General features: G+C 44.0%; 2 protein-coding genes across 8 annotated transcripts in view; one reads left to right on the top strand and one right to left on the bottom strand.

Moving 5' to 3' along the window:
• The window catches only part of fancc (FA complementation group C), a 49,283-nt gene extending 47,396 nt beyond the window's left edge, over positions 1-1,887 (top strand). The window contains exons 14-15 of the mRNA XM_038702612.1: positions 95-307; positions 1,009-1,887. Of these exons, the coding sequence (XP_038558540.1) occupies positions 95-307; positions 1,009-1,182 (387 nt within the window). The 3' untranslated portion in view covers positions 1,183-1,887. The remainder of the gene's footprint in view (positions 1-94; positions 308-1,008) is intronic.
• Positions 1,888-2,378: 491 nt separating this feature from the next.
• Positions 2,379-27,587, bottom strand: part of LOC119891224 (aminopeptidase O (putative)) — an 81,863-nt gene continuing 56,654 nt past the window's right edge. For all 7 annotated transcript variants that reach the window (XM_038702604.1, XM_038702606.1, XM_038702605.1 and 4 more), the window contains 4 exons: positions 16,896-17,012; positions 11,228-11,314; positions 10,960-11,108; positions 2,379-3,048 (listed from right to left, as the gene is read on the bottom strand). In XM_038702604.1, the coding sequence (XP_038558532.1) occupies positions 10,968-11,108; positions 11,228-11,314; positions 16,896-17,012 (345 nt within the window). In that variant the 3' untranslated portion in view covers positions 2,379-3,048; positions 10,960-10,967. The remainder of the gene's footprint in view (positions 3,049-10,959; positions 11,109-11,227; positions 11,315-16,895; positions 17,013-27,587) is intronic.

Consider the following 27,587-nt stretch of genomic DNA (forward strand, 5'->3'; position numbering starts at 1 on the left):
ATTACTGATCTATTGATTTTTTTATTTGCAGGAAAGATACTCAAATAAACACCTGTCAGTTGACTTTATTTATCACGTGACCCGATGTTTCCAGGTACATGCCAAAGAAGCATGGGACCACCTACGCTCCCTTTCCTTGGTCTTAGCTCGTCCGGTTCCTGTTGACCGCCTGCAGTCATTGGTCACTCTCCTGTCACCACAACCTCAGCAACCATCCCTGTCTCCATTATTGATCCTCAACCTCTTAGTCAACCTTGCTGTTTTCTCAGAACAATCGCTGAGTGGATCAACAGAGATTTTACAGACGGTGGGGAAACAGTCTGTTTTCTTCTTTCCAAAATCTTTTCCATATTCATGGTTAGACAGTGATGCATATTATGACTCATTGTACATTTCGTTCTACTACAAAATAACTGAGAAATACTTGAGACTACAAGTTCTTTCTTGACCTTGAAAACAGCATTTGACAAAAACATCTCTCCATAAGGTCCACTTAGTTTTAGATCTGTGATGTACATCAGAGGTAGTACATAATGGGAAGTGAAAACAAGAGTAGAGCGTCTATATCATCGTCTAACCTGTAATGCATAACAATACTCACACTTTGAACAGGTGTTTTATGCTTAGTTTGTTTCTGACAGAACTGAATTCTGCATCAAGTATTACTCAGACTTTGATTCTTAGAGGTTCTTTTATCCAAAATCTCTCATTCCATGTACACCACAGTTTGATATTTGGATGTTGAATGGCTCTGTAATTATTTAAATATATTATGAAACTCACATGCATGACCTCAATTCCTGGAAGTTTAATTTAAAGCACATATCTAGAATTATCTACTGTGCTGTTGAATTTTACATCATAATAGATCACAAATAATGAGTCCCTTTTCTTTTTGAAAGAATGCCTTTTCAGATACCAGGTTTGCTTTTGCTGGTAAAGCCTTTTGGCCACATTCCAAGCAATATGTTCTTGTCTTTGTGTGTGTGTGTGTGTGTGTCGGTCCAGGTGGTGGATGGGTCCGCTCTGGCTGATGAAGCAGCGTGTGTTCTCAGTTCACTGGAGCTCAGACTAAACGAAGGAAGCTGCTCATCAAGCGACGCTAACAGAGTTCATCTCAGGATCAAGGCACTTCAAAACACACTAACACATATGCATGCAGCATCAAGCTCTGCTGAGTAAACCCCTCCCCCCTCGGGGTATTTTCAGGACACTTTTGCAGAATTACAAATAGACACACTCTTGTGTAGATATGCTGCGGTACAATGACAGGAGTGTGTCAAAAACAGCACGGGGAGGACAGATTATGTGGAGCGGCTACAATTATACGCACACACATAACACGACTACAAGGCCCACGAGGACACTTGAGCAGTGACAGATCTCACTGCAAAGAGGCAGCAGCTCGTACAACATGTCGGAGTCCTCCCACTCATCGAATTGTCTCACAATATAAGTCCTTCACGCTACAGATGCTGACTGAAAGACATTAAGTTTGCAGGACAAGAAAACCAAAAGCCAGTTATCTTTGTATAATAACTATTTGTTCTATGAAAAACATGAGTATATGATGAAATAGAAAAAATTACATTTTCTGTTGCTTCATTATTTTTAAAGATGAAGATTGAATCTGTCCTTTTTGTGTTTGATCCCATAGTTTTAAAATGACCCCTGGAGTCTAACATTTACATTATTTATGACTTCTGCTGAAGTTGTACAAAAATATTAATGCGTACTGCATTTTTTTAAAGTCTAAGCAAAAGTGATTTTTCATTCAGGATCATTGATATTTTGTTTAGAATTTGGTACATGATGTACGTTACATACTGTGATTTGTGTGTGGAATAGTTTTCCACCCTTAAAATTAAAAGGTGGGCTAATACTTACTGAAGTTCCACGCTGCAATCCTTATTCAAGAAACGTAATGAGGTCAAATTGATTGTTTTAATGATTGAATATGTATTTTGATAGTCTCTGCAAAATTGTCCTCCCCTTGCCCATCATTTGACCAGAGCAGAAAGATGTTGTTCTTATTGATCAGTATATTGCAGCCAATGGAACCAACACCTATCTGGTAGGAACACTGTAGCATCACACATTAGTAACCTGAGCAGGAACCTTTTCTAATACAGAAATCTAGCATCCAATTTTCTTCACTGGGTTTGTGAAACCAAAAAATATACTTGGATTTAACTCAACCTATTTTTTTAATGAACACGCAGCCAATGTTTAATTCAGTACTACAGGTATGAAATGACAATCTGGCTGTGATATTTGTACCTAGTGCATATAAAATCAGTAAAATACGCGTGAGGCACTGACTGATGCTCAGGTCTTGCTCCCTCAGTGAGGGAATAAGCTTAAAGAGAAGTCATGCATTTATTTTTAGAAGAGATTTTATTTTGACAACACACTTAAAATTGCTCAGAAAAAAAATGTTAACCATTATTTTTTCACACAGCAGTTGTAAAACCATAATTTACACATGTAGAAATGCCCTGGTTGTACATTTTCCAGTGTTGTTACAGACCAGAGTGAAGTCATTTTTTATGTAGAAAAACATGATTTGCCTGAGACTATTTCCAGTCTAAACTCTGGAGAAGCAGATCATGGCTTTAGACTAAACAGACGTGGACACACACACACACACACAGACGTGGACACACACACGCGCGCGCGCGCACACAAGCTCGGGCTCTTCAACATGGATGGAGGTGCAGAAATCTCTCTTTTCCCATCAGCCGGCTATCTGAAAACAGGTGAAATGATGTAATTCTTCTCTTACTACAGCAATAATGTTGTCAACAACATTGTTTTCCCACTAGGAACAGTTTGTATCGTTACTGGTTCACACACACAAGCCATTTCTTCAGACTTGAATGAACAGTACTGCTGCGCTCTAAACCTTGCCAGTTGTCCTTGGCTGTAGAATAAGAGCACTGCCTTCTGGTGAGCGATTCTGCAGGGTCCCCTCTCGTACAGAGGAAGAGGAGGTAAGTGCTGGACCCTCATGCCAGACTCCTGTCATCTCCGCTTGTAGTCAGCAACCTGGAAGAGAAAGATACGTACATATTGGAGCATTACAGAACATTTGTTAGATCTCCTCTGGGTAAACTGTTGGCATCTACCTGATGTGAAGGCAAACACAGAATGATGTGTTCAGTCCAGACAAATAACCCACAACCTGACAATGCTGGGTTTTTGAGGCAGATACCAGTATTTGAGAATATGAAAATCTTTGATCTCTCTTAAATTTGGTTACTAAAGATTTCACGAGTTGAAAAATAAACTTGCCTGTTCCCTCTAGTGGACAAACTATGTAATGCTGACACTATTTCTAACATCTTACTGCAAACATTAATCTGCTGATATATATGAATACATAAATGTAGGACTGCAATAACAGTGACAACAATAACAATTTTTTAGTCCATAAAATGTTAGAAAATAGTAAAAGTGTCCATTATAATTTCCCAGAAAACTAAAGGGACATCTTTAAATTGCTTGTTTTGTGAGTTCAGCAGTTCAAAACCCAAAGATATTCCTTTTACAGTCACATTAAACAGACAAAAACAGCAATTCCTCACAATGATTTATCAATTATCAAAATTTTCTGGCAATTACATAATTAATTAATGGACCAAGTGTTTCAGCAATAGCTTTATCTTCCAAAACCATCATAATAGATGTGTTTTTGTAAATAATTATATTCCTTGAACTTTGAAAGTTCTCTGAAATGCCTTAAATTAATAAAATTCAGTAGTATTTTCTTAAAATATAGTGCAATTCATCAGACACCAGTGCACAGGTGGTGTGGTACAACCATGGATGTAATGATTCTTTGAATCTTGGGGGGAAAATCCCTCACTACTCCATTGTGTAATAGAACAGCAGCTCTTGTATGCAGTCTTTTTAAAGGGAAGGATGTGTCTGTTGACACCAGTGCTAGTTTGTTCTGGTTCGATGGTGAGTGGACTGGACTCCTGTTCCTGCTGAACTGAGCCAGTGGTTCCATAGGACTGATTATCAGCTCAGTAGGCACAGGAAGCCAAGCCCAGATCTCTGTTCTCTCTGTCATATGAAGCACTGGCAGCCTATGAACACACATTCTTTCCCTTCTTCTTGTTTTTTTTTGATGCAGTGTCTGTAATGAAGCAAAAAGCAATGCCAACTCAGGCTGCATGTCAGGCAGCGTTCCGCTTTGCCAAACCCACAAGAAACCACACTAGGTTCACATTAAACTGTTGAGATTGTTGGATGTGAGTAGCTGGTGAAAGGTGTGGCTGACACTGTAGAAACCTCCCCACCGCAGCGTCAGCAAGACCACTGCTGGATGGTGGGAGCTACCCAAAATCATTGATACCTTGGCGTTAAAAAAAAAAAAAGGGTATGAGACTATTCAGGAGTCCGATCATAAAAATCTATAAATCCATCAATAACACATTCCACCACCTTCTGTGAGGAGCATGATGCATTACTTAAAATTGAGAAAGTTGCCAACATATACTTTGAAATACAGTCAAATAAAACAGCTCCCTACCCGACATTAAAACAGACAATCAGACAAAGTTTAGTTGCATGAAGAGAAGGCGGCGTGGGTCGTGTGGGCCGAGTACGTTTATTTTTGGTGTCTTTATACAATGTTGCTTTGTCCTTTTGATGTGCAGAGCACCATTTCCCTCCCATTAGAGTGTAATAAATCACCTTTTAGATACGCGCTCTGATGGTAATTCCTCTCTTTTTACAGGCCTTTGATGGTCATTACTCTTTTAACAGGCCCTAAATATAGGTCTAAAAATGGCAGGCTCCACATGGCCCTCATTTCTAATTCACACATCTGTCCTCGTTTAGTCGCCATTTTGTCGTCGTGAATATAGAGCGCTATAATACCTCCTCGCGGCTCACATTCTGATTGCCAAAAAAAGACTGACCAGTACTGAAATACATTTTCAGCCATCTGTCACTGTTTTGATTAGGGAGCGATCGGCATTTGGCATTACAACTAGCTGGTATTATAGCAAAGGTTATACAGTAAGTTGCTGTGGCTCAGTATTTTAAACTTTAAAGCCATAAATGAGTTATTCGTTGCATGTAGTCCAGCTGCAGTTATTGACAGCTTGGGTGTTAGCTGATGAGTGTATTTAGAAGGAGCTTTTTCTGTTTGGTAGGAAGATGCAAATAGAGCTTGTTTATAACCGTTCCAAGACAAATATATTTTTCTTGGGACATGTGAGACAGACTGAGATTTATTGATAATTGTGTTGGCAGTGAATAGAAACTTGCATGATAAACCTCATATTGCTAAAAAAGTCTGTCCTTGTTTTTGTTTTTTTTCCTTTTGTCTTGACTGATTTGGGAACCCTCTCTCTGTACACTCTGTAATGCTAGAAACAAAGCGGGTGGTGAAACCCAGTTGAAAATTCCTACTTTTCTTGTTATCAGTGGGTGTTTAGCAGGATCACAGCCCTTTGTTTCTCCTATCTGAGAAAAAACAATAGAAACTTGCCGCCCAGTAAATCCACGGTAGAAATACTAAATTGTCCTAATAAAGTAAAACTGACGTCCCTAAATGATGGAAAGCTCTAAAATTGCTGCAAGATTTCCATCTTATGACGCCTCAGTCTTCTTTTCCTTCACAGTGTGAAAGTGTTCTGTGAGAATCTATCTGCTTTATGGATCTCTGCATCTTCAAGCTGAGATTAGATCAGAAATCAATACATATCAGCCAGGGACGGACGGCACTTTTCTCTGCCAAAGTGATGTGAGGTCTAAAACCTGAAGCCCTTTAAGAACTTAAAGGGTAATTTTTGAAAACTGGTTTGCTGCAGGCCCTGTTAAGCTATTTTAACGAGTTACCCTGCCTCAACTAGAACGTTCAGTTAAAGGAATAGTTTGACATTCCCTGCATGCTTTCATGTTGAGCGTTACACGAGAAGAACGACAACAGTCACTGCACTCGGGCCAAGAAATAGTCCAGCACATATCCCTCCTGTAACTCGTTGTTTTTACACTTTTGTAAAGATAAAACAAAGATGATATAGAGTGTTAGTTAATTAATTTAAGCTGGTAGCAAGATTTTGTTACCTATGGACAGAGCCAGGCTAGCTACCGACTGCTGGCGCTAGGTAGAGCTACTGTACTGACCAATAAATCATCCAGGCCAATATAATTGGATGATATTAGCGATTGTCGATATTGGTATATATGTCGCCCGATAAGTAACAGGAAATTGCATTACAGAAATGCCAAATTGGGTTTGAGGTAATTTTAAGACCGTGTTGCAGTTACATGGTTTGTCCAGCAAACGAGAACTGACAAGTTGAAATGTCAACTGTAATATGTCCTGCTTGGTATGTATTTTGGTCATACTAAACACATCTATTTTTGAGTGTGCTGTCATTAGACACTATTCTCCCACAATGCAATGCACTATGGAAATGGAGCTGCACGCAGCTAGAAAGAAATTAAAATTAATTGCGGTTGCTGGTAAAAACAAAAACATAACTATTAAGTATTGATTGGTGCACATATTCAGTCATTTCCTTTTAGTATACATTTGTGAAGTACGTTGATTTTTTTGTATACTAACTGTTTAAGTAATATACTTTGACTATAGGTATGTAGCACATACTGTATAGAATTAGTATAACTTTGGGATACACCGAGTGTCTGCGGTAAGAGAGAATAGTGGAGATGAAGGATGACGGTGACGATGAAGGTGATAATGGTGGCCACTGCTCCCGGATTGATGAAATATCTGTCAGCAGCATTAAGCAGCGTCTGGGTCTCCCCAGGCCTCATTAGTACTGGAAGTACAGTCTCTCTCCCAAAGTACTTGGCTCTCACCTTCGCTCGAACTACAGAGCGTGCAAACCGGCATCATCTGCAGGATTGTCTTTTATGCTACGTTATTAAAAAGCACAGGGGTGAAAGTAGAGAGCAAGGAAGGAAGATGGAAGATGAAAGATGAGAAAGAAGAACAGAAAAAGAATGAGAGAGTAGCGCGGCGCTCATTAGTAATGTTACACAGCGTTCTTGAAGTTGTGAGGAGGCGTGTGTTTTAATTCTACTGAGTGAGAGGTTCCCAGTGGAAAGTTTTACAGACATGCAAGTGAGGCTGGACACGAGGAGAGTTATTCAGGCTGTGGTTAGACCGTATTGGAGGAAAACGCAGGATAAAGAGAGCGGGAGCAGAAGAGTGAAATGAGAAAGAAGAGAAAGGCAAAAGGGGAGGCAGGACAGTCAAGTGAGGCGCAAGAAAACAGTCGAAGACAGAAGGGGAGAAGGAGTTCTTTGCCTGAAATGTATAAACACACATTAGATGATTGAACTTTAACAGTCTGCTACACAAAAGCACAAACACACACACACACACACACAGTAAAAACTTAAAAGAACATTTCCTTTCTCTCTTTCTTTCACACCCGTTCATTGGCCCCCTTTTGTCTGCTTGTCTGGGTCATGCTCTCCTCAGGTGCAGAACTTAGCCACTGTGAACAAAGAGGAAATCAATCACTGTTCACCAATCAGCTAAGCTCTGTGCCTGGCTGGAGAGAGGATACAAAACCTGTCTGGCAGACACACACACACACACACACACTCTTACGACAGCCCCCCAAACGCCCCACATCTCAAGACCCTATGGCTCCCTCATCAGGCTGTCTTTCCTTCTCCGCACTTCCAAATCATCAACTCCTCAAACACAATCACACACACTCTTAGATAATCATGTCTTCTTTAGTTTTAAGTTTCTTGGGGACTAATGAGAGAGAGGGAGTGTGTAATGTGTGTGTGTGCGTGTATAGGAGGGGCTATGGTTGCCATGGCAGCCGGCTGGGTCAGGGCTGTGTGGTAATCCCTGGCAATGTGATTTTATCATAAATCACAAATCAGCACGCCAGGAACCCTCACAGCCCAGACATGAAAGAACAAGATCTTCTCTCTGCCCCTTATTTTTCGTCCTCCCTCTCTCCCTCCCTCCCTCCTCCCAACTACATCCTCAAGTCCAGCTCCTGTCCAGCACTAACCTGCAGCTCCCAGAAATGAAAAGAATATCTAACTTTTCTTTGTTCTTTTTCATTCTCCTTCTCCCTCACGCCGGCCGTCAGGGCGCAGTCATGAAAGACTAGACCTGTAGATCCTTGCTCCCCCTCTCTCTCTCACACTATTTCCTTGGTTACCCCTCTCCTCCTCTCCCATTCACCACGCTCGGCTAACCCGGCGATATGCCCCTCATTAAGCGGATCAAGAGGGATTCCAGAGGCATGTACCGGGGGAAGAAAAGAACGAGGGAGTGAGCGGGGAGGGGAACAGAAAAAGGGGGAGAGACCACCCTTCTGCTTTAAAGTGTTGTGCTTTTTAGGTTTAAAAGCGCAGAGCAAGGAGTGTGCCTTGAAAGACATGTTGTTTTCACTTAAAACCCTCTCTGCCCGCCTCAGCCTAATCCCACTGAAATGTGTTGTGTGTGTGTGTGTAAAAGGGTATAGGGTGGGCTGTTCTACTTAAGAAAAGACAATGGGGGAACACAAACTGAGCAGTAAAACATGAGTCCATTTCCCCACAGTGCAGTAAGAAAAAAGCAGTGAGGAGGTTGGTGCATCCATCATTTTAATTGGAGAGAGATCTGGACCTGAGCTCAGCTGACCAGCATGATCCATTGATGTTTACAGAGTGTCTTGTTTGGTTCAGTCCAATGGGAAGCAATAGTAAAAGTTTAACATTAATCTCTAACTGCTTCTTTTCTTCATTTTTTCCCCCCATTTCATTTCATCCCTCCTGTACTTGTAGTGAGGCTCCAAGGGGGAGGTGTGGTGAGGGAGTGATGGATGATGACAAAAGATGTGTGGGCACAGACAGATAGGCGCTACATATGTGTGTGCTGTATGTGTGTGAGGGTGTGTGTCAGAGAGATTTATCAGGACTGAGCCAGATGCCAAGCACTTGTCTAGAAAGCCTTTCACATCCTGTGCAAATGCATAAAGCTGTCTGTGTGTGTGTGTGTGTGTGTGTGTGTGTGTGTGTGTGTGTGTGTGTGTGTGTGTGTGTGTGTGTGTGTGTGTGTGTGTGTGTGTGAGAAGATAAAAGCCTGTCTTGTAGTGGCTTGGTCACGGCCTAAAAAAGGATTTAGTGCTGTAAGTCACTCACGTTGACGGGGACAAGTATTTAGCAGCACCTCTTGACGCAGCCTGTGTTGACTAAGGTCACAGACGCCCTGTTTGACCTTATACTCGCTGAATTGGGGCCTGGCTAGATTATAACACAACTGGCTCATTTTAGAAGATGTTTTTGAATGAAAAGGCAGGACATGAGAAATCTGCACCAGCTGATTCTAACTTTGAGTGTGAAGCAAACACAACCAGCTATGTTAAAGTAGTTAGTGTTCACAATAACCTTGCCATAATTAAAATTGTTAATTAAGTCATTTTTCAAGCAAAAATGCCAAAATAGGCATTGCTGTTTTTCTCTGCTTTGCATCATTATAAATGTCATATGTTTCAGTTTTGGATTATTGGTCGGTTGTCACTTTTGACTTTGCAGTAATATTGAACAGAGCCACACAGGCCGAATAAAGCCAATTAGCAGGAGATACATTTTTGAGTGTCAAACCCTTAACAAATAACAACAAAGTGCGTTTATTGTCTTTGCCCCCAAAATGCCCCCTACTTCACAATACTATAGCATCCGATCCATAGTACTACTGTATTGTTTAAAAGCTCCTTTGAAGAATAGTTGGGTTACTAGAGTTGAATTGTCAAGCCAAGATCCGTTTAATTGGCTGCTGTCATTATTCAAAGGTTAATGTCAGTAATAGCAGGGCTGTTATGAAAAGATCAGCAGCTTCAAAGAGACCTGTCTTCACTCCAGTCCTCCCTTCTGCTCTTTTTCTTCCTCCCTTTCCTTTTTGTCTGTCTGTCTAAACCGTAAATTTCTCTCTTCCCTTCATTTAATGTGACGCCAATAAACCCCTCACTGTTTGGGAACTGTCGAGAAGCTCAGTTGTGGATAGTTGTGCTTTTGCATACACACACCCAAGGAATTTCAGGGTCAACAGTATAAAAATCACCTCACATCGAGTAGAAACTGCCCTGAGCCCCTCAGAAAGCGCTCGCTGACCCGTTCTCTCTCTTTTTCTCCCTTCCCTCTCTCGTTTGTTTGAGGAACACATTCCCAAATTCCTTCTCTGACAAAAACATCCTGATGGCGCTGCTGTGAAACCACGGAAAAGGCCCCATTCTGAGTCTACAAACACACACATGCGCCCACACACTCAATGGACTCAGAGGGGAATGTGAAGAATAGGTAGCCAAGTGACTCAAATGTGGACTGTCCGCTGGTGCAGAGGAAACCAAGATCAATCCAACACAAAGCTTTCTTTTACGGTCACCATTTCAGACTAAAAGGTCAAATATGAGCTGGAGAAATATTGTCTTCATTGTGTAGAAATGCTGAAAAAATGGAAGAAGAATCACAATAATTAGCCTGGTATCTCAATGTCAAATGAGAAGATGATACAGAATATTTGAGAAATTCTGCTGTAATATTTCTTGAGCCCATCTGAGCCTCGTTGTACTGATTTGTTATTGGTTCTTTTCTCCACAGATGGTTAAAGTAAAGTTCACCTGCCAATTAAAAGGCATTTCATTTCAAACTGAACTCTGAAAACGAAGGAACTGAAAACCCTCAGCAGATTGCTGCGGATTCTATTTTATAAACCCACACAAACATATTTTTACATTTCTGAATGAGCTTGTTAGGAGACCTGTTGATGTAATTTCTGCCCAGGTGAAATGATGATGAAAGAAATAAAAGTGGAAAAGAAGAAAATTGAAAGTGAAAAAGTTCTGTTTAGGTCCATTTTGAATCAGTTTAACTGTAAGAATATTTCCATGGACACACAATGGCATGACACACAGCATGGTCGACACTCAAGTGAATGGAAAACTGAGAATGAGACTTCACCTCCAGTGTCACAGGACCATCTCCTCCACCACTCTGCGTGCTGATTGGTCCATTTCTTCCTGGACCAATGAGAGGCAGCGACTGGCCAGAGTCTGCTGCTCAGGGTCCTCCTGGACCATCAGCTCCCCGTACAGATACACACCCATCGCCTAGAACAAACATACATAATCGTAGTTTATTTTCTCTCGGGTTGAATCAGTATTTTTAAAGCGTTTCAACCTTTCATTGTATCGTACAGGACAAATGTTAAACAGTTGTGTGTATTTACTTGGTCATGAACCAGAAAGTGTTCCACGTCTCCGTAAGCCTGAGTGTACGCATGTTTGACCACCAGCTCACACCAGCGATGTCGGACCTGGAAGCCAGAAAAGAGGAAAAAGTATTACAACTGTTAATGGAATCAGAAACACAAATATTATATTATTATATTATTAATACATTTGACTTTTGGAAAAAAATGACAAGTACAAAACCATCAACATGGGCCAACACAGTTTTTTAAAGGTTGTCATATTATGCTCATTTTCAGGTTCATTATTTTATTTAGGGTGATCTTTGTTTGGAGTTGTGCGTGCACAGTACCTAGTGAAGGACTACTAGCCAGTTCCCGAACCAGCTTCGCAACATAGACTGAAGTAAGAGTGGTGATTTATTAATTTCTAAAAAGCTGATCTTTTTTTTATAGGTAACGTTTTCACTGTGCACTGTCTCTACATTACGGTAAAAACTTTATGTCCATTGACTGCCTGAAGGGTATTTAACGTTCGAGGGTGGTGGTGAGAGGAGGCAGTGGGTGGATGGTGTTTTTCTCCACCAGTGTTTTTGAGGGTGTGCCTGCTAGACGACCATTTTGATATGTGTTACAAAGTGACGCAAATAGGTTACGTTAGTAAAGGTTGGACTACAATCGGCTGTTTTCGGTTTCAGTTCAGGAGCAGTGTTTTCTGTGGGAGATGGGAACTCCCTTTGGGGTGGGCTTCGGGCTTTTTTCACTTTGCAAAACTATTACATGCACAAAAAAAGATATAAAACACAATAAAGGAAAGGGAACAAGCCACTTGCCCATATCAGCCTTGAAATGGCCACAGTGTTAGGTCTGAAGCTGTATAACGTTACCGGTGTTTGTCATTTCAGAGTTTGTGTTGTTCATTCAAAGCTGATGGAGCTGACCACATGAAAGTTTTACCAGCTTATGTGTACCCTCGGTACAGACAATATGAACTCTTACACATACATACTACTATCAAAACAATTCTAAAAAAGCAGAATGGTGTTGATGCTACAGATTTATAACCTATTACTTTTATTTACTAGTTCTTTAAAAAAAGTTGCCATTCTGGAAGACATTTTATTTTTATGTTTCTGGCCAGTGCACTCACACAACAGTGTGAACAGGTTTGCCTCAATGCCAGTGACAAAAGACAAACAGCTCATCTGACAAGCTAAAAAAGACAAAGCTGGAAGCTGCTCCTCTGACAATAAATAGATTCATCCAGAATCGGAGGATTAAAAGACATAAACTGTGTTTTAGAAAAGAAACCGACTCAATCTAAAGTTCATGTTTAAAAGTTATATTTAAATCTCTGATAATGTGCATGTGATTGTTTGCAGTGTGTGTGTGTGTGTGTGTGTGTGTGTGTGTGTGTGTGTGTGTGTGTGTGTGTGTGTGTGTGTGTGTGTGTGTGTAGGTGTGTGTAGGTGTGTGTGTGTGTGTGTGTGTAGGTGTGTGTTTTTACTGTACGTGTGCATGTGTATAAAAGCTAATGCCTGGCCTTTCTCCCAGAGGATCAATAGGAGCTCTGTTGCCGCGGTTACAGGAGAGATCAGAGACTGGCTCTGTCCCTGACTCAGCCATCATCCTTCATCATCTGCTAGGAGTGTGCATGTGTGTGTCTGTGTGTGTGTGTGTGTGTGTGTGTGTGTGTGTGTGCAGGCGGGGGACACACACGCAGTGCACGTGGATACACTCTTGTGGAGGAGACAGAGAGAGGATGATAAAAGAGACAGAGGAGCGATTAAAAAAAAAAATCCAGATAAAGAATCTTTTAAAGCACTGTCACTACTTTAAAGCCTGACAGTTTCCCTTGGCTGAGTTTTTTTTTCGTGGGTATTTCAATCTCCACACACTCAGGATAATAAACTAGTCCCTTTGGAGAGTACAGTGACCAAGCGTGGGATTTTTGGTGACTGATTCGATTTCAACAGCTTAAGCCTTGGGCCTTTCTACAGCGCTTGTACAGGCATTCATTTTGAGGTAATATTCTTGAAAGGAGCCACAATGGATCTACCTTTTTACTGTGTGAGTGTGTGTGCACTGAACAATGATCCGTTTACAACAGCCACATTTAAATCCTTGCATTACCTCCGCAATCTCCTCAATAAACACGAGTTTACTTGGTTTCAGAAGGGCTTTCTAGTTCCTCTTTCACCAAAATTTCACATCTTCCTTTTTCCATATATTCTCTGCCTCTGTTTACTCTGGAAGGCTGCAACAATCCCAAAGCAGACATGACAAAAAGCAAAGTTAAGTCTGTGGATATATCCGTGAATGTGGGAGTGTGCACAAGAGTGTACAGTATGTGTACCCTCTGGTGCCAGCCCTGCCCTTCTGGCCTTCATCGTCCCAGCAGCTGTTCCCTGCGCTGGGTTACATTCCTGGGGAGAGCCCTGGGGCTGAGCAGCTGCCTAGTGCACCTCTCCTTACCCCCATTTTTACTTTATTTCCTCTCGCTGGGCCCCTCTCTCTGACAGCACACGCAATAACACAGTGACATTCCTTCATTTATTACTGCACCCTTGCCCCTCCTTCACCCTCCACCACCACCGATTCCGACACATACACCAATTCTGCAACTGATACTAACGTACTCTGCGCTCGCACGAGCCATGACAAACAAACAGACACATCTCATACAGTCGGAATTTAATAAACATGGCAGACACGCTGAAGCATGTATGGAGCAAAGTTGCAACGTTACAGTAGTCTTGACTTTACCACATACTGTCGATCGGAAACCCAAACGCAACTTTCGGGTCGAAGAGAGGAAATTTACTGTAAACTTGTCTTTCAACTAGGGCTAGCGCTAGTAGTAGTAGAATTATTTTCATTTTGCAAATTGTTTGTTGTGTCCCATGATATTCAATTTAATATCATGTAAGACAATAAAAGCACCGAAGCTGGCAGTAGGGAATGTTTGGCATTTTTGCTCGAAAAATTATTTGAGCAATGAAACGACTATCAAAACATTTGACCATTAATTTTCTGTCAATCAACTAATCCAATAACAAAAACAGCTCTACGCTCAACCATATATCTGTGCTCCATTACACGACCATCATTGTTTTCCTAATTTGTTATTTGTCCAATGGCACGTATTAAGCTGATGATACACAGAGCAACTTTTAGAGCAATGGTACAGGGCAACGTTGCAGTCAATGGCAATGAGTAAAGATTACTACCGCAATCCCCTTCCCCCACCACTCCGCCACCCGCCCCGCACCGCCGCTATCCGTTCAAAACATAGTCGGACTTGCCACTAGCAAGATTGCCCAGCAGCATTGCTCAAAAAGTTGCCCTGTGTATCATCAGCTTTAGGCCAGGAAGGTGATTCCCTCCTCTGTGATCCTTCTCAAGGTTTCTAAATTTTTACCATTAGAGGGTTTTTTTGGAGGGGAGAGGGGGGGTTTCTTGTTCACTGGAGGACTACTACAGTCTGTGAAGCCCACTGACACTTTCATTTTGATGAAAGGCTGTACAAATAAACTTGGGTTGACTGTTCTTTCTTAGACACTCCTTGGTTTATTCTTAATATCTCTTCTTCCTCTTTCTGTTGTCTCCACATGTTGTGGCTGGTGGAACCAGGCTTGATGTGGTCCAGTGAAGTCTCCAGTCACTGGAGGAGTAAAGCTAACCTGGGCAGAAACAGAATGTGTCCTGTGTGCTTGACCGAAAGATGGCCTTCGACATGCACAAGCATATGTGTGTGTGCTCTCACAAAATCATAAATGCGCTCGCAAAACTACACGCACATGCGTACACACATACATGCACACACTGGGTCACACATCACATGAGGCTCATATGAAAGGAAGTGGGCCAGAGTCATGCACTCTCTCTCATACATGCAAACACATGCTCCGGCTCACAGACGCACTCACACACACGTATTCATGGTCACTCACACCGCTCACAAAGCAGTCCCACTGCACGCACACCGGTGGTTCACCACATATTTTCCTTTGACTGTCGCTTACATGCTCACGCAGATCACACACACAAGCCTTTGCTTGCACGCCAGTCTTCACAGCACCTTTAACCCACAGGCAAGCTTCTTTATCACTTTCACAGCACAGCGTATCACCATAAATTTCTCTCTGATGCTCAGAGTGAGACATGTTCAGCAGCTAACAGGTGGTGAAACAATATGTAACAGCATGCTGTGCTTCTATTGCCAGATTAAGATGTAGTAATGAGAAATGCCTTATAAAATGGATTAATAAAATTTATTAAATAGCAAATCAGGAAAGTCCGTCATTAACATGGTATGAAATTAGCACCAGAAGACTTACTGAATGCAGCTGTGACTGATAATACAGTTCTATTTTAGGGTGAACAATCTGTGTCATGTTTTGTTCTCTCACAATGCGTTCTGAGTCGACATATTACTAACCGCTTTTCAGAAGAATCACTCCTATAATCCAATATTCATCCACTCTGGAAAAACCAAGTAAACAGTGAGTAGCTGCGGAGGCTGAACTGCACTCAGTCTTCCAAACTTTTTACATAGATCAGTCATCAGTTTTCTGAAGAGGATGCAAAGCTGAGTGAGAAGATGAATACAATCAGACCAGGAGACAGAAAGGGACCAGAAGGAACCAGAAAGAGAGGAGTATAAATGGCCACGTTTATAAGGAGAGTCGTAGGTGATTAACTTCTTCTGAATTACTAACATTAGGACAGGACCATTGCCTTTAGTGCGTGCAGGTGTGTGTGTGTGTGTGTGTGTGTGTGTGAGAAAACGTGTGTGCTTGTGTTTCCATGCATGACTATGTGCATAATGGTCCAGCGTATTTTTAGCAGTAACACTGAAAGTTTTTCCTGGAAATTGCTGATGAGAATCTGCTTTCATCTGCCAGGAAGTCCGAATAAAAGAGACCTAAAACTAAAGCTGGACCTGAGGCCAAACACAGAGTGGCCTCGGCTTGTGCCTGCAAGGTTATTTACTACAATCAAACGGAGGACAAAAACACAAGTACAATCACTGACTGGAACTTCGAGGTAATAAACTGACAGAAATATATTAAAATTTTTTAATTAGAGCAAACTTTCAGTTTGGAATGTAAATAATAAAAATGTCCTCAAATGCAACTTGATGTCTGGATTCAATACAATAACCTCTCAATTGGCTCTGTACAGCAGGACATCTGAGCCCCATTATATACATTACTGCCCCAACAAAACAGCTCATATAATTAATAAGAACTTGTAAAAAAAAAAATGAAAATAATAAATAAATATGCATCACATTTTTTTCTTTTAAAGACATGCCATGTATTAACAATGGAGGTTATCGTGGATAGTGTTTTCACACTGTCCACACATGCTTCTGTACTGAGAGGCGGTGCTGTACAGTAAAGAACTCTTCAGCCGCCAACACATACAGCTGCACTCACAAACATTGTTAATAGTACCATTAAGGAACTTTGTGCAGTACTAAAACATGAAGCGAATACTTGCGGGATTTAGTCAGTAATGGTCGCTGTAAAGAAGAGAGCTGCTATTACAGCAGAATTTACTACACAGTACTAAGCGGTGTGCCTTGGGATAGAAAAGGAGAGGGAAACCTTCTACTTTTTATTATCGGAGGAGATTATGGCGCTTTGATGCATATGCTGACTTGTCTGAGCATGTGTGATTTGTGTGTGTGTGGTCTTACCTCAGCGTCTTGACTCTGCAGGTTGTAAGTTTTCTGCAGAGCATGCAGTGTTGCCGCGCTCAGCTCCTCTTCCTCGAGCAGAAGCTCCAGAAGCATCACTAGCTGCTCTGACGTCACCTGAGGAGACCAAACAATTCACGAGATTAATACTGCTGCTGACTAATACAAGCCCCCGCAACAAATATATTGAGACATATTATTGGACATTATGCAAAAAAAGTCACATCCTCCTTACACCAAGCAGCTTCAAACTACTATACTAGCAAAATTAGAAACATATTGCATACTGTGAGTCATTTCTCACACACAATTTTATTTACTTTGTTTTCAAAAAATTTCATTTTCTTTTCAGTGCCGGGGAAGGCTTGATGAAAAAACACATCAATATAAGTCAGGCAATTAATGCAGCCTTTCAAACAGAGGAAACGGTTGCATAATAAAACTGAGCAGAAATGGCAATTAAATAAATATGGCAAATCAACTGAATCTTGTACAACTGGGAAATATTACAAAATAGCAAAAGAAGACAGATGAAGGGAAAATATTAGGATCTGAATCAAGGACAGTGAGAGTGAAGTGAAACAAAGCAATGAACTTGTCTTTTTTTGATGTTGTCCTATTGTAGAGAAACAAACAGAGGAGCACTGTTCAGGGACACGCCAAAAAAAGAAATTTTTAGAACATTCCTTTTTTTTTTAATACATCGTAAGGCTGCAATAAAATTGTGGGATTGCTCAGGAAATGCCTTATTGTTGCTTCTTAATAGAACGTGTACTGATTGTGCTATTCACAATGAGGTAAATGCCTAAAGGAAACAACCTATTTACTTCCAATGGCTAACATCTTCAGGGACAGTGAAAACTCAGCTGTGAATTTAGACGACTGGGGATGGATGTGGGCAGCGATATGAGAGAGTGACTTCCTCCTCCGGAGAGAGCTGCATGTGCCCAGCCTTGCCTGCCTCTCTACTACATACACCCAGCACTCCCGGCCACACTTTCTCTCTCGTCCCAGTCTGGGACACAATTAATGGCTGAAGGCCCCGCAGAGACTGATGTGAAAATAGGTATAAAGTGTGTGTGTGTGTGTGTGTGTGTGTGACTGAGTGAAGCAGAGCGCGAGAAAGAGCAAGGGGAAAAAAGAAAGTGACAGAGCAGGAGGTAGACAGACAAAACTCTTCTATTCAGGTAAACACATCGGGCACAAAGTTGAGTAAATAGCATTTGTGCAAAACATATTTTGAAAAGAGCCTATATCTTAGGTAAACAATCTCCTTAGTGCGGCTGGGGAAAAAAACCTAACCTAAAACCAGGAAGCATTTCGGCATGTAGCTGTTGGAGCTGAGGGAATAACACCCAGACTCTAGCTGGCAAATGGTCAAATCAAACACTACTACTGCCACACACACACACACGATCATCTAAATCCGTGGAAAATCTGATATCCAGTCTTTCCCTTCACCCTCTATCGACACTCCCCTCTCTGCGTCCAACCTCCCTCCATTTTGTGAAGGCTGAGTGTTTTCTGAAGTGGCGTCTCCATCTCTAAAGGATCTCTTTGGGGCCCACCCATGATCCTTCTCACTCTCCAGTCCTTTGAAAAGTGAGGAGTTGGCACGGCAATAAAACACTACTCTCTCTCTCACACACACACACACACACACACACACACACTCACACATCCTTCGATGCTGACTGCTAGGTCCTGTTGTGCCTGTATGTACTTTTGTTGCTATGGTGGTAATCAATATGTCTGCACCAGTGTCTCCAAAAACAAATTCCTGGGCAATGATCATACATTACAAACCAATTTATATTGTTATTATTATCCTGACACACACACACATGCGCACACACAAACGTACGCACGATACGCATATTCAGAGACAGAAACATGATTGTCGGCCTCATTACATGTAACATCTCCATGGTGAAGTCACCAACATACACATAAACTGACAACTTTGGATGTACTTTATTTGGGTATTTCTTTTTTTCTGATACTTTATATTTCCACTGCACTACATCAGAGGAAAATACTGTACTTTATCGTAATTTTACTTCACATGAACTGTTTGCCTGTGAATTCCTTTGTGCATGCAATTTGAATTTGAGTCAGACTCTGCCAGTACAATGAAAACTACTAAAACTCTGTCAAAAATTGCTTGAAGACCTACCTCTTTCGAGAGCAGAGAATAGATACTAACCCAATCCAATGCACAATGCAATCCAATACACATTTTGTTAAATTCAGCAAATATTACCTCACTGTTTGCTAGCTAAATCCAGTTCCCCTTCAAGGGAACTCGAACTGCGTCGGTGACGACACTATGGGGAACGCCTCTGGGCGTGGCAGGGCTGAACTATCAATGAAACTACTCCAATCCTATTGGTGTTACTAGAATGGTAGTGTATGACGGCGTAACCGGAGGGGGTATATAAGCACACCGGCACATAGGACACATTAGCTTCTTTCTATTCAGCAGGCACTCTGGCTATGTTTGGAAGCTCCATCATTCTACCTGAAGTCGAGACGAAGCAGATCATGTCGAAGCGATTCTGACAGTGTGTCTTTCCATGTGAGCGTTTCATCACGGAAGGTGATACCCATGGGATGTGCGTCTCATGCCTGGGAATGTCGCACGCCCAGGCAGCCCTAGAGGGGGCCGCCTACGACCATTGTGAGGCTGAGGTGCTGAGGTCTCGAGCGGCTCTTTTTCTAGAGGATGGTCGGATGCGTTCCCCCCGTGGCACAGGCCCCGCGGTCGCTGAGGCGTCGCGGCGGCTCCGATCCTGGGGATCGCAACACGAGATCGCTGAGGGTGCCGGAACGGCTGAGGCCTTTTTCCGGTCCTCGTCCAGGGAATCCTCCGGAGAGGCTTGCACGATCTGGCTCTGAGGAGCTAGATGTGCTTAGCATGGAGAATGACTTCGGGGAAACTGAATGTCATCAGCCCTCGCCAGGATACGAGGAGTTGTTAGAAGTGGTGACGCGGGCCGTGGCCAAGCTGCACATTGATTGGCCACAGGCGGTGCAGCAGCCATCGGTGGGCAGCAAACTAGACGAGCGGTTTCTGCAACACCGAGCGCCACCCCCGCGTCGGCCCCTTCCATTTTTTCCGGATCTACACAAAGAGTTGTGTAGATCGTGGAACAAACCCTTCTCTGCACGGCTGTCTACGTCCCCCCGGCTGGACTACGGCAACGTGACGGAGATCAGACAGCACGGCTACAGAGCGATGCCACGAGTAGAGGAGGCGCTGGCTAGCTACCTCTCTCCCAACCTCGCCTCATCCGTCCGGACGCCGGCGCTCCCCACCAAGCCGTGTCGGATGACATCCGATTTGGTGGGCAAGGCCTACATGGCAGCGGGTCGAGCTGGTGCCAGCCTGCACACGATGGCTGTCTTGCAGGCATACCAGGCCAATCTCCTTCGGGACTGTGACGTAGGGGGAGGTCCCTCTGAGGAAGACCTGACTGAGCTCTGTAGAGCGACGGACTTAGCTCTCCGTGTGACCAAGGAAACGGCCCGTTCCATCGGCCGATCCATGGCAGCTTTGGTGGCTACGGAGTGCCATCTGTGGCTCAACCTCTCGGGCATCCAGGGGAAGGAGAGGGCTTTTCTCCCGGATGCGCCCCTCTCGCCTACTGGCCTGTTTGGCGAAGCAAACTCAGGGAGAGGTGTTTAAGCAATATCTCCCCCATCGGTCAGACTCCAGGACCGCAACGGCTCAGGAAAGGCGGACGCAGCCTTCGTCCAGCACCTACCGCCGCAGTCGAGCATCGCTTCACGGGATCCCCCTCAACCAACCTGGGACGCAAGATGGCGATCTCGCCCATAGCCCCCCGGACGGGAAGACGGATCTGAGGACCGTTATTCAGTCTCGGCGGGCCCGGGGGAAGAGGTCCTGAGACTTCAAGTATGGGGACCCACCACCACCCCCGCCTCCAGGGCATCCGCATACTGAACTACATCGACGACTGGCTCGTCCTGGCCCAGTCTCGAGAGTTAGCGGTTCGGCATCAAGATGTCGTCCTTGCCCACCTTCAGCGTTTGGGGCTGCGGCTCAATGCGAAGAAGAGCATGCTGACACCCGCCCAACGGACTACGTTCCTAGGGGTGGTGTGGGACTCAACCCACACAGGCGGGCCCACCTGTCTCCCGCACGCATCGAGTCCATTTTGTCCACAGTGACCGGAGTGCAGTTAGGCCGCGCCATCACTGTAAAACACTTTCAGAGGGTGTTGGGTCTCCTGGCAGCAGCGTCCAGTATAATACCTTCCGGGCTACTGCACATGAGAGCCCTGCAGTGGTGGCTAAAATCCAAGGGATTCTCCCCGAGGGGAAATCCGCGCGTCTGATATGGGTTATGAGCGGGTGCCTTCGTTCCCTGTCTGTATGGAGGAAATCTTGGTTCCTGTCCCAAGGTCCCGTGTTGGGAGCAATCTGTCGCCGAACAATTATTTCGACAGACGCCTCACTCACAGGTTGGGGCGCGGTCATGGACGGCCGCTTTGCGAGAGGCTCCTGGGAGGAGCATAATTTCTCTTGGCACATAAATTGCCTGGAAATGTCGGCGGTTTTCAGAGCTCTGAGGAGTTTTCTGCCCGCCCTCCGCGGTCGTCACATCCTTGTCAGAACCGACAATACGGCAGTGGTGGCCTATTTGATTCACCAGGGGGGTCTGCGCTCGCGCCCATTATGCAAACTGGCACATCAGATCCTACTGTGGGCTCAGCAGAGACTGCTGTCCCTCAGAGCGATATACATCCCTTTGACCCAGAATGAAGGAGCAGACCTGCTGTCGAGACAGGGGCTGAGGACCGGGGAATGGAGACTCCACCCCGAGGTGGTGAAGTCGTTATGCGAAGAGTTCGGCCCCATAGACGTGGACTTATTTGCATCCCGAGAGACGGCGCACTGTCCCCTGTGGTTCTCCCTCTCGCCCCCAGCCCCACTAGGGCTGGATGCAATGGTGCAGACGTGGCCGAGGCTGCGTCTGTATGCGTTTTGGAGCGGGTCCGCCAGGACGGCGAAAGTCTACTACTAGTAGCCCCATTTTGGCCGGCACGACTGTGGTTCTCGGGTTTAATATCGCAGGTCCCTCTGAGGAGAGACCTGCTGTCCCAGGCGGAGGGACGGATCTTTCACCTGCACCCCGCCCTGTGGCAGCTATGGGTTTGGCCCCTGAGGGGGCGCAGTTCCTAGAGGCGGGCATGACGACAGGAGCAGTCGACACGCTGCTCAGCTCCAGAGCCCCGTCCACGAGAATAATGTACGGCCTAAAGTGGAATGTTTTTACCACCTGGTGCAGAGAACGGGCAGTGGACCCAGTTACCTGCTCGGTAATTGTGATACTGGAGTTCGTCCAGCACCGTTTCTCCGCTGGCCTCTCCCCGTCCACGCTCAAAGTGTATGTGGCTGCCATTGCAGCATTCCATGCCCCTCTGAGTGATGGGCCCTTGGGGAGGCTTCCACTGGTCGTGCGCTTCCTCCGTGGAGCCCGGAGGATGAGACCCGTGACTCGTTCCAGGGTTCCCACCTGGGAACTGGCAGTGGTTCTCGAAGTGCTGGCTGAGGCCCACTACGAACCCCTGGAGTCGGCTGAGGCCAAGCACCTGACCCTTAAGATGACCTTTCTCCCCGCTATCACCTCTCTGAGGAGGGTGGGGGATCTCCAGGCACTTTCGGTTTCTCCCCGATGCCTGGAGTTTGCCCCGGGGAGGGTCAGGGCCATCCTGCACCCTTGTCCAGGTTATGTCCCTAAGGTTCTGGCCAGATGCTGCAGGTGTTTCATCCCCCACCTCATGTGACGGCGGAGGACGGGAGACTTCATCTGTTCTGCCCTGTCAGAGCACTGAGTATTTACACTCTGAGGTCTTCCCGGTGGAGGAAAGCAGACCAGTTGCTGGTGTGTTTCGGGTCCCCCAAGGCTGGGCTCCCCGCTTCTAAACACACCATCAGCAACTGGATCTTTCAGACTATTTCCCTGGCCTATCAGGTGCGTGGTTTGCCTTCACCTATGGCCGTAAGGGCGCACTCTACTCGAGGCATGGCGGCTTCTAGGGCCCTCCTCGTAGGGGCGTCACTCCAGGATTTGTGTGACACGGCTGGCTGGGCCACCCCTCAAACTTTTATCCGGTTTTACAGTCTGGACCTTCCTTCTGCACCCGGCACCCGTGCGCTCTCCTCCTACTCGTGCCGTCAGGTTCTGCACGCTGGGGGCAGGCGGGGTTTTGGCGCAGCCTAAGTGGGTATCTCATTCCCATAGTGTCGTCACCGACGCAGTTCGAGTTCCCTCGAAGGGGAACGTCTCGGGTTACGTATGTAACCCTTGTTTCCCGAGAAAGGGAACAAGACACTGCGTCGGTCCGCCACACCTCACCCCGCCTGGAGTGCCTTGCTTCATAGAAAGGGCTAATGTATCCTATGTGCCGGCGTGCTTATATACCCCCTCCGGGTATACCGTCACACACTACTGTTCTAGTAACACCAATAGGATTGGAGTAGTTTCATTCATAGTTCAGCCCTGCCACGCCCAGAGGCGTTCCCCATAGTGTCGTCACCGACACAGTGTCTCGTTCCCCTTCTCGGGGAACAAGGGTTACATACGTAACCTGAGACGTTTTCCTACACAGCCCTGGTTCTGTAAATGGAAAACAAAGAAAGCGGTGAGGACCATCCCACAACACTGTTCCATCTGATCAGCAACTGGTGGTATTAGTGCTTGTGCACAGGAGTAATGGGGGGAGGAGGGGCATTGGTAGAGAGAGTTCTATACACCGGCACATTTGAATGTGCTGGACACCAGCCACTGCGAAGAAGGAGAATGAACAAATGTGTTCTGCTCGACAACTGCTTTAAGGCTTTTTGGTAGATCTAACTTGACATCGGTAAGAGAAAATGTGGGTTGGGTTGAGTGTATGTGTGTGTATGTGTGTGTGTGTGTGTGCGCGCACACATGCGTGTGGGTGGGTGAGATAGAGGGAGAATGAGAGCAATTATAGGGGAAAAGGTGAACTCCTTGCCTGAGTACTCTGAGACAAACACTTACAAACAGCCCATACACACAGCCAGACAGACGCATACACAGTCCCATGTCATGACCAGGTCATGGGTAACTCTAACAATAGCCCTTAATAGTACAGTGCTGAAAGCACTTTACCAACTAAGGGGGAAACGGATCTTTCTCTATATCAACGATTCATGTGAAAAGATCTCCTCACACACACGCGCAGACACGCAGAATTTGATCACATGAAAGAAGCACTTCATTCCCAGACTGTCAGTCAAAGCTAAGGAATGCTAATGGTGAACAAGACAGAATACACAGTCTCATTCTCTCTCTCTTACACACACACACACACACACACACACACACACACACACACACACACCTGTAATCTCACTCATATGGACATTATATATATATATAAAAGAATGCACACACCACATACACACTCAACTTTCGTACAAAACACTGACACGGGTCAGTGGCACAAACTCTATATTGAGTTGAGCCTTGCAAGGACCTCTGGGAAATATGCTGCTGAAATGTCCCCTTCACACACGAACCTCTAACTCTAAACCTAAAACTCTTCAAAACAATGATGCTCACACACACACACACACACACACACACACATGCACGCATATGCATGCATGTATATAGACTGTTTACCACTTCAATTCAATAAGACAAACAGCTATAGTTAACATAGAATATGACATCCACCATAACCTATAAATAAATTTAAATGCATGTATAGCTGAGAGTCTGTGTAGATGCATGTGTGTTCACTGCTGTACATAGTATTGCCATGAGTGTTGGAGAGAAAGAGTCAAAATATGTTCTCTGTGTGTGTGTGTGTGTGTGCAATGCATATGTGTGGGTGTATGGGACTAAGCAACATTAGTCATGCTACTGCTGCTGCATAACATGTTTCGTACAGTACAAAATGAATCGAAGTTCTTTAGCCTTTTGTACAGAATGTGTATACACAGACACTCACTCACTGCACCAACATAGGCTTGTATCCTTAAAACTAATCGGGCTGCAATAAAGGATGAATTAAGAGTTGCAAACAAATTGTTTGTGACACATGAAAATCTCCACTGCACTTCTTTCTCAGAGATAGTGTGAGAGATATAAAAGGTCGTCCAGAAAAAAAAAAAAAACTGTTAATCTTAAATGTTTTTCTGTCCCTTTCCAACAATCCATCACTTGTTCAGCATTTCCATAGCAACGGCACAGAGTACCACTCTGCGTTTTGTACAGTACATAGGAGAACAAGCCTGTGTCCCTTTTCAGGAGCCTTTACGCACTGACAGGACTGATCCAAAATATTTTCATCTTCTCCCTTTACCCCTCACATTCTGTACATCATCTGTGCTAAAGAGGGTCATGATCTAAACCCCTTTTAGTCTCTTGCTACCATAAGAGGTTACTCACCATTTACCATCACATCTCTACGAGAGGAACCTCATATAACCTCTGCTAACTGAATCATCTCTCTCCTACGTTCTGCTTCTAGTTACAATGATTTTTCAGCACTTTTCTCACTCGCAGGCGTTATGGCTTGAACCCTCAAACTCCTTTGGGTTGCTTGCAATGATAATTGGAGAAGCCAAGCTCAATGTAAGTTACTGGTAAGAAGAAATAAAATTGGGAAATGAGGAAAATACAAATTACATTACAATTGCATGACATACAAAAAAAGAGGAAAGGCATATGGGTGGGCGATATTACCACTATATCATGGTATTACTCAATACATGATTCTAACCTTTTTCACTCTACTGGCAACGTAAAAGAACATATTGTAAGAAAGAAGAAAATCTAAAAAAAAAAAATCACGCATGTGTTTATTGGCTCCAAATATGAATGAAAACAAGGTATCGGCCTACATGTGTTTTGGGAGTAGCCTGCCCCATAATGTAGGTTAATTAGTAAATGTAATGTGATTCATTCTCAGAGTTAGACAATGGGTAGGATTAGGCATCTCAGCAGCATTTATTTTGTAGAAAACCCAAAATATATTATATAAGTATAACAGTCAGAGTACTACAAGGCATGTCTATCAAGTTACATACAGGAGCAATAGACACACACACACAGTAGCAGCCTCTGTCACCAGATTCATCACATTTGCTAACATAATACTTCGGACTTTAAAGTAGCATCTCATATCTGCTACAACCCCTAAATAAGATTTTGAACCTAAAAATGAGCATAATATGACTTCTTTAACATAGTACACACATAAGAGACTAAGCCAGTTGCAATGAGCACATTTCCATCAAAAATAAAGTTAATCCACTAGGCCGACAATAGAGAAAACGACATGGTTTGCTCAAAGCGTATGTGAAGATCATAGTTATCCAAGGTGGGTTAAAAACAAGGGAAACCGGAGAAGACCAGTTCCCCTTGATGTTAACCCATCTCGGATTGGCTTGAAGTATTACTTTCCACATCTTCATGTCACCAAAGTCAGCATTACGTAGGAAAATAGCAGTCACTGGATTTAACTCCAGTTTGATGAGTATGTACCTAGCCCTCTACCTAAACCCACAGTAAAGCACATTAGTTTTAATACGCTAAATCATTTGGTAATGACAGTATTGCAAAATCCATTTCATGACAGAACAACAGTGACAAAACCGGTATACCGCCCACAGCTAAAAAGGCACCAAAGGGATTGTATAAAAAAGCCAACGATTGGAGTAACTGACCGTAACATCTATATAATGACTCCAAAGAACACAAGAGAACCTCTTTCTATGCCCTTGGCATCGTTAAAAGGAATACAGGGGTGTTGTAAATGCTTTCCTTTCCTCCCTTACCTCCCCTGTCTTCCTTCCCTCACTCCCTACCTCCATACCACTAAGGAGTGTGTGCTGCTTGTTCAGTCACACTGCATTATGGAGGCTGGAGACATTGAATAACTGTGACATTATAAAACCAAACTGTGAGAGGCCATTGAGTCGTGTGTGCATGTATGCATGTGTGTGTGCGTGTGATGCCATTCGCCCGCTCGGCTGCTTTTTATTTCTGCCTAACCGCAGGCTCGTAAAAACACATTCTGGCACCAGCAGCTAAAGGCCTCAGCCCACGCCTCAGGTACTAAGGTTTCACTCATTCTTTCCCTCAAATCCCTCCCTTTCTCTGTCCCTCTGCCTCCATGACTGTCTGATCCCGGTCTCCATACCAACTCCTTTTTTACTCTTCTTTTCATTGGACCAAAATGTATGTCTGGCTCCTCCAATTATAAGCCCCTCCTTGCTTCCTTTATCTTTCTCTGTCCATCTTTATTTTACACTTGATTTGAGGGCTAAGCATTCATCTGTCCAAACTGCACCAAGCAGCTGTTAAAATTCTCTCAAAAGCCATGACAGCATAAATAGCATCACAAATACTTACACTTTTAATTAGCATGTAACTACTCTATACAGCTGCACAGAATTAAATGCGCAACAAAATGGGGCAGATGGTCAGAAATTTAATAGTAAGCAAAGAGGCAATAAATTGAAAACCAAATGATATAAAGAAACTGTTGGTAGCTCGGGAATATGAAATGTTGGCAAGTAGTCATTCATTTCTTTGAAATCCCTGCACCATCTCTGCCAGTCTTGTATACATTGTATACACCTCAAATAATTAAATATTAAGTGCAACAAATAAAGAAATTGAGT

Source organism: Micropterus salmoides, unplaced genomic scaffold, assembly GCF_014851395.1.
Source record: "Micropterus salmoides isolate LMB-PRFRI ecotype aquatic unplaced genomic scaffold, ASM1485139v1 Ms_hic_scaffold_7, whole genome shotgun sequence".
Lineage (NCBI taxonomy): Eukaryota > Metazoa > Chordata > Actinopteri > Centrarchiformes > Centrarchidae > Micropterus > Micropterus salmoides.